The sequence below is a fragment of the Bufo bufo genome, chromosome 1, assembly GCF_905171765.1.
Source record: "Bufo bufo chromosome 1, aBufBuf1.1, whole genome shotgun sequence".
Lineage (NCBI taxonomy): Eukaryota > Metazoa > Chordata > Amphibia > Anura > Bufonidae > Bufo > Bufo bufo.
Window position 1 is genome coordinate 837,639,691 of NC_053389.1, and position 12,061 is coordinate 837,651,751.

Consider the following 12,061-nt stretch of genomic DNA (forward strand, 5'->3'; position numbering starts at 1 on the left):
TAGAACATTGTCAAAGTTTTTTACCCTATTAACCAGGTTTATCCAAGTGTTCAGATTTGGAACATTTCGTGAAAACCAAACTCGGGTGATCAAAAGTCTCGCCGAAAATAATATTTTGTTCAGAAAGGTCTTTTTATATTTATGGCAATTTACCTTAGAAAGATCACTCAATATGTTGCAATCAACCATAAATGGAATCGTGAATCTCAACTTTTGAGTAACAAAGTTGTTAATCGCAGTCCAGTAATCTTTTAGTTCTGGACAAGATCACGGCATATGTAGATGATCAGCCCCAAAAGAATCACACCCTGGACACTTCAAACTATCTCTTAACCCACATTTATCGAGCCATAAGGGCTTAACATATAATCTATGCAAAATATTAAATTGTGTCAATACGTGATTAAAATTGTGAGATGCTAAACTCAAATTCGCAAATATATTTCCCCATCCCTCTAATTGGATCCTTGGGTAATCAAGTCCCCAGGCCCTTTGTCCTGGTGACTGTAATTTGTTAAATAGTGCGTTAAGTAATAATTTATACAAATGTGAAATCTTAACCCTCTGATCTATCTCAAACAGTAGTTTATTCTTTACACTGGACAGTGCTGAACGTAATTGAAAATATCTAAATCAAGACAAGCCATCCATAGTCTCCCTTTGTGCTAACACTAAGAACGGAAGTATCTCTCCATTTTCCACCACTTGTGCAAGATATAAAATATTGGTTTTTTGGCCAATACTGGTCCCCGGCTATTTTATCCAAGGACTGTAATTGAATATTGTACCAAAGAGGGGTACACTGAAGAGATCCTTTTATTTCCATCTTCTAATAGTGTCCTATGCCTTAGATAGTAACTTTTTAGCCTCTCTGTACTCTTGTTGCATATTAACCAATTGCCCCGATTCCAATAATGTGAATATATTATTATATGGAGATCTCCTCACCAGAGTGGTACACAATACACTTTTTTCCCAATCACGAAATAACCATAATTGCCCAGCTATAAAATAGCCCTTGAAGTAGGGAAGATTCAATCCTTCCTGATCCAGGGGCTTAAATAAATATTCAAATGTAAGCCTTACCCTCTTTCTTCCCCACAACAAGTCATTGATAATTCTCTCGATAAGCTTAAAAAACGTATCCGCTATCCATATAGGGGAAATTCCTAAGGATATAGAGGAGCTGGGGCAAAATCACCATCTTGACCAATGAGACTCTATCAGCTCTAGATAAAGGAAGTCGGAGCCATATCCCAATTTTTTAACCTCAGTTTAGTTAATAATGAAATCAGATTAAGCTGTAGATAGTCTTCAATCTTCGGGGATATAATCATACCAAAATACTAAAAAATATCAGAAACATTCAGGGTACTCAAGGTTCCCTCAGTAGAGAGTACAAAAGTATCAGTGGCATAAGGGTGGTTTTTGACCAGTTTATATCTAGGCCTGAGACCTTGACAAAGGAGTTAACTATTTGGATGAGTCTAGGAAGTGTTATATTAGTATGATCTATAAAAAATAAGACATCATCCGCGTATAGAGAGATGCTGTCCTCCACCCCCATCTCTCCAAACCCTTCAATGTTAAGATCCTGCCTAACAGCCAGGGCTAGGGGCTCGATATAAATATCAAAGCTAGCTATCAAAGCTAAAATTCTAGCTGACATTAAGTCAATGAAAAGAGTCCCAAACCGTAAAAAAAAACTTCCAGTAGCCCCAACCCCCCTTCCTTTAACCTATGAGACGCATCACAAACCCTACCCCCAAACTTCCTGATCCGCCACATCACTGCCGCAGATGTCTTAACTAAGACCACCTCCCCCCCTCTCCCCCAACCACCACCATCACAAGGGGGAAAAAAAACACAAAAATATACGGAATCTGCCTAGATGTTGTTCCGGTCAAGCCATTCTATCACAGAGACCGGGGTATCAAAAAAAAGAGTTCCACCGTTGAATATTATTCGCAATTTAGCTGGATAGAGAAATGAGTACTTGATATCCTTTTCTTGCAAACGTTTTTTTAGCTGCCAGGAAGCTGCGTCTCCTTTCCTGGGTCTCCTTAGAGAAGTCTGGAAAAAAGGACAATTTACAGTGGATATAAAAAGTCTACACACCCCTGTTAAAATGTCAGATTTCTGTGATGCAAAAAAATGAGACACAGATAAATCATTTCAGAACTTTTTCCACCTTTAATGTGGCCTATAAACTGTACAACTCAATTGAAAAACAAACTGAAATCTTTTAGGTGGAGGGAAGAAAAAATATAAAAATAAAATAATCTGGTTGCATAAGTGTGCACACCCTTAAACTAATACTTTGTTGAAGCACCTTTTGATTTTATTACAGCACTCAGGCTTTTTGGGTATGAGTCTATCAGCATGGCACATTTTGACTTGGCAAGATTTGCCCACTCTTCTTTGCAAAAACACTCCAAATCTGTCAGATTGCGAGGGCATCTCCTGGGCACAGCCCTCTTCAGATCACCCCACAGATTTTCTCTGGCTGGGCCATTCCAAAACTTTAATCTTCTTCTAGTGAAGCCATTCCTTTGTTGATTTGGATGTATGCTTTGGGTCGTTGTCATGCTGAAAGATGAAGTTCCTCTTCATGTTCAGCTTTCTAGCAGAAGTCTGAAGGTTTTGGGCCAATATTGACTGGTATTTGGAACTGTTCAGAATTCCCTCCAGCTTAACTATGGCCCCAGTTCCAGCTGAAGAAAAACAGCCCCTTGGCATGATGCTGCCACCACCATGCTTCACTGTGGGGATGGGGTTCTTTTGGTGATGTGCAGTGTTGTTTTTGCGCCAAACATATCTTTTGGAATGATGGCCAAAAAGTTCAACCTTGGTTTCATCAGACCATAACACCTTTTCCCACATGCTTTTGGGAGACTTCAGTTGCGTTTTTGCAGAATGTCGCCTGACTTGGATGTTTTTCTTGAGTAAGAAAAGGCTTTCGTCTTGCCCCTCTACCCCATAGCCCAGACATATGAAGAATACGGGAGATTGTTGTCACATGGACCACACAGCCAGGACTTGCGAGATATTCCTGCAGCTCCTTTAATGTTGCTGTAGGCCTCTTGGTCCCTCCCAGACCAGTTTTCTTCTCATCTTTTCATCAATTTTGGAGGGACGTCCAGTTCTTGGTGATGTCACTGTTGGGCCATATTTTCTCCACTTGATGATGACGGTCTCCACTGTGTTCCATGGTAGATCTAATGCCTTGGAAATTCTTTTGTCCCCTTCTCCTGACTGATACCTTCTAACAATGAGATCCCTCTGATGCTTTGGAAGCTCTCTGTGGACCACGGCTTCTGCTGTGGGATGCGACTAAGAACATTTCAGGAAAGACCAACTAGAGCAGCTGCACTTTATCTGGGGTTAATCAGAGGCCCTTTACATGATGTCAGGTGTATGCTGACTCCTATGTAACAGGATTCTGAATGTGATTGCTTAATTCTGAACACAGCTACATCCCCAGTTATAAGAGGGTGTGCACACTTATGCAACCACATTATTTTAGTTATTTTTTTTGTTTTCTTCCCTCCACCTAAAAGATTTTAGTTTGTTTTTCAATTGAGTTGTACAGTTTATAGGTCACATTAAAGGTGGAAAAAGTTCTGAAATGATTTATCTGTGTCTCATTTTTTTACAGCACAGAAATTAGATCTCTATCTCAGGAGGCAAGTATCTTCACGAGCAGTGTCCGTGGCTGCCTACCTGGGATTGGTTTACCCCCCGGAACCCAATGCGACCTTTCCAACATAAATAATGGACAGAAGTGTTCCCCTCCAAACTTATCCTGAATTAGAGTCTGTAACATCTCTTGGACCTGTCCTCCAAATCCAGCACCTTTTTTTTAAGAGTGTTAACATCCATCCTTAATGTGGAAATCTCAGATTTAGATATTTTAACTTCGCTCTCTAAAACCCTATAGATTTTTTGAGATATTGTGTATTAGTTCACTATTTTTACACAAATTCAGTAGCAGGATCAGAAATGTCACAAACAGAGCGGACTGTCGGATGATAACCACATATATATATATTTATATCTCATAGCCGGCAACAAGAATAGGAAGGAAAGCATGCAAATCTTATAAACATTGTCTTAAACCTGGAGGCAGGGGGCAGAAGAGCAAAAAGGCAGGGATAATGAGGAGGCTAAGGGAGGGAGGAGGCAGACCATGCCAAACTTACTAGAGGCAGGGTGGAGAGAATCAGGAGAGACCAGCAGAAGCCCGCCGCATCGACGGTACAGAGAGCGCCAGTTCACAAGCGCAGTGCCTTCAGTGAGCTTTAAGTTGTACTTTCTAATGGCACCATATAATATTGTATACGATGTTGTGGGAAAGTGGAGAAAAAAATACAAATTGGGTGGAATTTAAAAAAAACTCTGGCACAGTTTTACAGGTTTAGTTTTTACTTAATTCCCTATGAGATAAAACTGACCCGTTCTCTAGGTCAGTACGATTACAGTGATACCACATTTATATAGTTTTATGGTTTGTTTTTTTACAGTGTTCCCTATGAGATAATACTGACCTCTTCATTCTCCGGGTCAGTATGATTACAGTGATACCACATTTATATAGTTTTATGGGTTTCGTTTTTACAGCGTTCCCTATGAGATAAAACTGACCTGTTCTCTCCATTCTCCAGGTCAGTACGATTACAGTGATACCACATTTATATAGTTTTATGGGTTTTGTTTTTACTGCGTTCCCTATGAGATAAAACTGACCTGTTCTCTTCATTCTCCGGGTCAGTACGATTACAGTGATACCACATTTATATAGTTTTATGGGTTTTGTTTTTACAGCGTTCCCTATGAGATAAAACTGACCTGTTCCCTTCATTCTCCGGGTCAGTACGATTACAGCGATACCACATTTATATAGTTTTATGGGTTTTGTTTTTACAGCGTTCCCTATGAGATAAAACTGACCTGTTCTCTTCATTCTCCGGGTCAGTATGATTACAGTGATACCACATTTATATAGTTTTATGGGTTTTGTTTTTATAGCATTCCCTATGAGATAAAACTGACCTGTTCCCTTCATTCTCCGGTCAGTACGATTACAGTGATACCACATTTATATAGTTTTATGGGTTTTGTTTTTGCAATGTTCCTTATGAGATAAAACTGACCTGTTCTCTTCATTCTCCGGGTCAGTACGATTACAGTGATACCACATTTATATAGTTTTATGGGTTTTGTTTTTACAGCGTTCCCTATGAGATAAAACTGACCTGTTCCCTTCATTCTCCGGGTCAGTACGATTACAGTAATACCACATTTATATAGTTTTATGGGTTTTGTTTTTACAGCGTTCTCTATGAGATAAAACTGACCTGTTCTCTTCATTCTCCAGGTCAGTACGATTACAGTGATACCACATTTATATAGTTTTATGGGTTTTGTTTTTACAGCGTTCTCTATGAGATAAAACTGACCTGTTCTCTTCATTCTCCGGGTCAGTACAATTACAGTAATACCACATTTATATAGTTTTATGGGTTTTGTTTTTACAGCGTTCTCTATGAGATAAAACTGACCTGTTCTCTTCATTCTCCGGGTCAGTACGATTACAGTGATACCACATTTATATAGTTTTATGGGTTTTGTTTTTACAGCGTTCCCTATGAGATAAAACTGACCTGTTCTCTTCATTCTCCGGGTCAGTACGATTACAGCGATACCACATTTATATAGTTTTATGGGTTTTGTTTTTACAGCGTTCCCTATGAGATAAAACTGACCTGTTCTCTTTATTCTCCGGGTCAGTACGATTACAGTGATACCACATTTATATAGTTTTATGGGTTTTATTTTTACGGTGTTCTTTATGAGATAAAACTGACCTGTTCCCTTCATTTTCTGTCTCGATTTCAGTGATACCACATTTATACAGTTTTTCTTGTGTTTTAATGCTTCAAAAATAAAAACTTTGAAAAATGAATTTTGCTTTGCCTCCACATATTTTGACCACCATAACTTTTTTAGATTCACGTCTACAGAGCTTTATTTTTGCAGGGTGATCAGTACTTTTTATTGATATCTTGGGATATGTCAGACTTTTTGGTCTATTTTTTATTCAATCTTTTTTGGGTAGTAAAGCGACTAAAAAACAGCAAATCAGCCATTTAGATTTTTTTCCCATTGCTGTTCGGGATAAATGTTTTTATATTTTAATAATACAGGCATTTTCAGACACGGCAATGCCTGCGATCTTTATTTTTTATTATTTATATTATGTATATATTATGTAGAAAGGGGGGTAATTAGAATTTTTATATTTATTAAGACTTTTTTAACTTATTTTTACACTTTTTAAAAGTCCCCTTAGGAGACTTTAACATGCAATCATTAGACTGCTTCTCTTATAGACTACATTTATTTAACCCCTTAACCCATAATGCCGTACATGTCTGGCATTATGAGTCTGTGGGTGTATAAAGGGGGCCTCTGCAGCAGGCCCGCTCCATACGCGGTGGGTGCCGGCTGTATTATAAAGCCCGCACTGACAGGAAGTGGTGATCACGCCGCCCTTGTCATTTAACCCCTCAGGTGCTGCATTCAACGGTGATTGAGGTGAATACGAGAGGGGATCAAACGATTCCAGGAACTTGGCCCCTAAGGGGGCTAATATATTAAAAGTTTAAATCAACCCCCTTTCCAATTTTACATATAAAAATATATAAACAATAAAAAAATAAACATATTGGGTATCGCCGCGTCCGAAAATGTTGTAACTATTAAAAAAATTTTTTTACAATTCCTGTGCGGTGAAAAACGGTTTGCAATTTCCCATTCTTTTTGTCATCTTGTCTCCCCAAAATTTTTTATAACAGTTTGTTATGCAAAAAAACAAGCCCTCATACAGCTCTGTCGACCGATGCAAAGAAAATTTAGATTTTTTCAAAGGTTTTTTTTTTTTTTAAAGTAGTAAAAGAAAAAAAAACTATTCAAGTTTGGTTTCGCCACATTCGTATTGAGCTGGGGGAGGTGGGGGTCACTGAACTGTATGGAGTGCACCAGAATGCAATCCGTTGCGTTCCCATGATGCACACAAAAGCACTGCAAGCAGTGTATTTGAGTGCGTCATGGGATACGGAGCAAGACAGAAGCACAATGTAAGTCAATGGTGCCAGATCCGTTTTCTTGGTCATAAATTAAAAGGATTCAGCCCCCATTGACTTATTTGTCTGGCCGCCTCTCTGCTTGTTTGCCGTACTGCGGCCACATCTCCTGCCCGTCCCCATTATAGTGAATGGGGCTTGGCTGGACTTCCGGCAGCAGACTTACCTGCGAGCTGCGATCTCTGCGTCCGGCCGGGAGCTCCTCCTACTGGTAAGTGACATGACCTGTCACTTACCAGTAGGAGGAGCTCCCGGCCGGACGCAGAGATCGCAGGTAAGTATAATGGTTCTACAAATTGCTAAGTAACCATGGCAACTAGGACAGCAGTAGCATCCTGGTTGCCATGGTTACCGATCGGAGCCCCAGCGATTAAACTGGGACTCCGATCGGTACTCTCCGCTGCCACCAATGATAGGGGGGGAGATTTTAATTAGGAGGGGGAGGGAGGGGAGAGGGCCCACTGGCCACCAACGAGTTAACTACAGGGGAGGGAGGGGGGTCGGCCGCACTGGCCACCAACGAGTTAACTACAGGGGAGGGAGGGGGGCCCACTGGCCACCAATGAGTTAACTACAGGGGAGGGGGGGGGGCGGCCGCACTGGCCACCAATGTGTTAACTACAGGGAGGGGGCCCACTGGCCACCAATGTGTTAACTACAGGGGGGGGGGCTGCCCCCTGCTGCCTGGCAGCACCTGCCAGGCAGCAGGGGGCAGTCATGTACACAGTTCTTTTAGTATATTCTAACCTGAAGCGTCCCCATCACCATGGGGACGCCTCTGTGTTAGAATATACTGTCGGTTCTGAGTTTTCACTAAGTGAAAACTCAGCTATGAAAAAGCTTTTATGCAGATGGATCTTCGGATCCGTCTGTATAAAAAGTAACCTACGGCCAAGGATCACGGATGCCAATCTTGTGTGCATCCGTGTTCTTTCACGGACCCATTGACTTGAATGGGTCCGTGAACCGTTGGCCGTGAAAAAAATAGGACAGGTCATATTTTTTTCACGGCCAGGAAACACGGATCACGGATGCGGCTGCAAAACGGTGCATTTTCCGATTTTTCCACGGACCCATTGAAAGTCAATGGGTCCGCGAAAAAAAAACGGAAAACGGCCACGGGTGCACACAACGGTCGTGTGCAGGAGGCCTAAAGCAGTGATATGTAGATTAACTTTCTGAGCATATCTCAGTGTGGTGAAGCTATAGTACATGGTGTATATGATATGTAGATGCTAGGACACAGCTCTGCCCTCAGCATGTCTTTCCTATACTTATAACACATATTACTGGTATTTGTATACTCATATCTTGTGCCTGTGAATAAAGCAGTGATATGTAGATTGGCTTTCTGAGCAGATCTTGGTGTGGTGAAGCTATAGTACATAGTGTATATGATATGTAGATGCTAGGGCACAGCTCTGCCCTCAGCATGTCTTTCCTATACTTATAACACATATTACTGGTGTCTGTATAATCATATCTTGTGCCTGTGAATAAAGCAGCGATATGTAGATTGGCTTTCTGAGCAGATCTCAGTGTGGTGAAGCTATAGTACTGTCACACCGGTGACAGGTTTGAGAAAGTCTGAAATATTATCTGCTCATTAGTGATCTGACAGCATCTTTTGGTTTCACTTTGTCTGTGTGTTGCTTGTATGTCCACACCTCCTGTTCAGGTGTGGATCATGTGACCTTTACCTCCCCTATTTAGTTTGACTTCACCCATCACTCCTTGCTCTGGATAGCTTCATTTGGTGTTGGAAGAGCTGGAGTGTGGTTCTAGTTTAAGTCCTGATCATCCATCATCCTTAGAAGTTAAGTGTTCCGCTTGTTGTGTTTTGTATTCTTCTCCCCCCCCCCTGTTGTTTACTAGGCCTCAGTGAGACGCTGGTTCCTTCACCAGGGAAGGAGCGGGTTGTCTCTGCCGTGTCATTAAGTCTAGGGCATCTGAGGGCAACCAGGGTTTTCTAGGTTCCTGTGTATGGGCATCTCTACCATCGAGAGGTGCCCATACGGATAGGAGTTAGGGCCAGGAGCAGGGTTTCATAGGTGGTGACCCTTTTCCTTCCCCAGCGGTGAGGCCTAGTGTCTTTTCCCTTCCGTCTTGTTGTCTTTTGGTGTTCTCCCCTACTACATTCGTGACAAGTACATGGTGTATATAATATGCAGATGCTAGGACACAGCTCTGCCCTCAGCATGTCTTTCCAATACTTATAACACATATTACTGGTGTCTGTATACTCATATCTTGTGCCTGTGAATAAAGCAGTGATATTTAGATTAACTTTCTGAGCAGATCTCAGTGTGGTGAAGCTATAGTACATAGTGTATATGATATGTAGATGCTAGGACACAGCTCTACTGTCATGCCCCGCCCTTACTATGTGCGGAGGTCGGCCAGAATAGCAGCACAAGTTTAGTGCTTTGTTTTGAAGCCGTGCTGGATCCGCCTCTCATCAGGTGCACTGGGTGGGGTCATTAGTTTAAATAGCACTCCATCCCAGTGCTCTGAGCGGATTATAGGAATCACTTTGGTCTTGGAAGCCAGGAAGGAAGGTTGTCTACTCCAGCTCAGAAAGATAAGTGTGGTTTCAAGTTTGGTTGTTTTGTGTCATCTCTCCCATCCAGGTTCTGTGCGAGCAGGCTGCTCCTATTTCCCCTTTTCACCATCTCAGGGATTTTAGGGTGTTTCAGCCTAGGCACGGGGACACATTATACCTACCACCAAGGTCTGCATGTGGGCTGAGCAGTGCAGAGAGAGAGGTCAGGGATTAGCTAGGAGGTGACCCTTCCCCTGCCTCTCGCCTAGAGCCTGGTTGGTGGTTTATCTGTTAGTCTGAGTGCACGTCCGCCGTGACATCTGCCCTCAGCATGTCAAGTCTTGTTAATCAAGGGGAGGGGGAGTGTGCAGAGCACAGGGGGTGTTAGAAGGCAGTGCTCACAATATTCAGCCCCGCCTCCAAGTGCCCCAATTGCTCATTTGCATATGATAAAAAAAACATATTTTTATGCAGCTATTTATCATACAGACAAAAGGTATAGTTTTAATCAGCATGATGAGCAGTATGTTAGGTTTATTAGGGTTAATCCTGGTGACAGAGCCTCTTTAAGGAAAGGCCATTAATTTTAACAACCTATGCCCTTATGTTATCTATATTCTTATAGACCACCTTGAATTTACTTGCCTAGTATGATATGGTCAGGGGTGGCCTAAGGAGGGACCTATAACCCCGGCTGCCGCTGATGCAGTGACATCATTTAGTAACCGGCAGGCATGCCATGCACAATATCATTTACCCCCATGACACCTTCGGACAGGGTTGGTGGCAGCATGGCCAGTAGAAAGGTCTGTAGATCTTTCCGAGCACATCTTATCCTGTGTGTGATGCTACTTCTCATTCACTGGCGTCTCTTCTCCTTGCAGGCGATGATGACGAGTTTGTTAACCCCTATGCACTGGCGACCTACATCTCCTCTTCTCACCCGGAGAATCGACTTAAGATCCATGGACAACTACAAGATCACTCACCTCCTGATCGCGGGGGAAAGTATGCAGTGCCGCTCTCTGTTTATCCTCACAGGTACTACCCTCCGTTTGTATCTGGTGGGGGCTTCCTTTTACCCGCTGAGTTAGTTCCATCTCTCCACTGGGCGGCATCCATCATACCCGTCTTCCCTCTGGATGATGTCTTCATTGGATTCCTTGCACTGGCCACCAAGACCAGTTTTCACCATGATCCACGGTTCTTCTCATTTGGCCTAAAGAATGATGACCTCTGTCACTACCTAGATGTCCTAGTGGTCCACGGTCTGACCCCACATCGTATGCTGGAAGTATGGGAAGTCCTGCCATATCTCAAGCCCTGCCCACCATAGGAGGAGGAGAAGCAATAGAGAAGAGACTTCTCCCCCACTACCTCCAACCTTGCCATCTGCAACCCAACCATGTCAACCCGAAAATGAAGGAACACCTTATTACTGTCTGTATCACCCTGCAGGAGGAGGGGCAGGCTCATAGCTCTCTTCTGTCTGTATCACCCTGCAGGAGGAGGGGCAGGCTCATAGCTCTCTTCTGTCTGTATCACCCTGCAGGGGGAGGGGCAGGCTCACAGCTCTCTTCTGTCTGTATCACCCTGCAGGAGGAGGGGCAGGCTCATAGCTCTCTTCTGTCTGTATCACCCTGCAGGAGGAGGGGCAGGCTCATAGCTCTCTTCTGTCTGTATCACCCTGCAGGAGGAGGGGCAGGCTCATAGCTCTCTTCTGTCTGTATCACCCTGCAGGAGGAGGGGCAGGCTCATAGCTCTCTTCTGTCTGTATCACCCTGCAGGAGGAGGGGCGGGCTCATAGCTCTCTTCTGTCTGTATCACCCTGCAGGAGGAGGGGCAGGCTCATAGCTCTCTTCTGTCTGTATCACCCTGCAGGGGGAGGGGCAGGCTCATAGCTCTCTTCTGTCTGTATCACCCTGCAGGAGGAGGGGCAGGCTCATAGCTCTCTTCTGTCTGTATCACCCTGCAGGAGGAGGGGCAGGCTCATAACTCTCTTCTGTCTGTATCACCCTGCAGGGGGAGGCGCAGGCTCATAGCTCTCTTCTGTCTGTATCACCCTGCAGGGGGAGGGGCAGGCTCAGAGCTCTCTTCTGTCTGTATCACCCTGCAGGGGGAGGGGCAGGCTCAGAGCTCTCCTCTGTCTGTATCCCCCTGCAGGGGGAGGGGCAGGCTCATAGCTCTCTTCTGTCTGTATCACCCTGCAGGGGGAGGGGCAGGCTCATAGCTCTCTTCTGTCTGTATCACCCTGCAGGAGGAGGGGCGGGCTCATAGCTCTCTTCTGTCTGTATCACCCTGCAGGAGGAGGGGCAGGCTCATAGCTCTCCTCTGTCTGTATAACCCTGCAGGGGGAGGGGCAGGCTCATAGCTC

At 43.6% G+C, this 12,061-nt stretch overlaps 1 protein-coding gene across 1 annotated transcript in view; it reads left to right on the forward strand.

The window, feature by feature from the left end:
- LOC120986669 (UDP-GlcNAc:betaGal beta-1,3-N-acetylglucosaminyltransferase 7-like) overlaps positions 1 to 11,196 on the forward strand; it is a 46,169-nt gene extending 34,973 nt beyond the window's left edge. The window contains exon 3 of the mRNA XM_040415340.1: positions 10,572 to 11,196. Coding sequence (XP_040271274.1) covers positions 10,572 to 11,023 — 452 coding nt within the window. The 3' untranslated portion in view covers positions 11,024 to 11,196. The remainder of the gene's footprint in view (positions 1 to 10,571) is intronic.
- Positions 11,197 to 12,061: the final 865 nt, after the last annotated feature.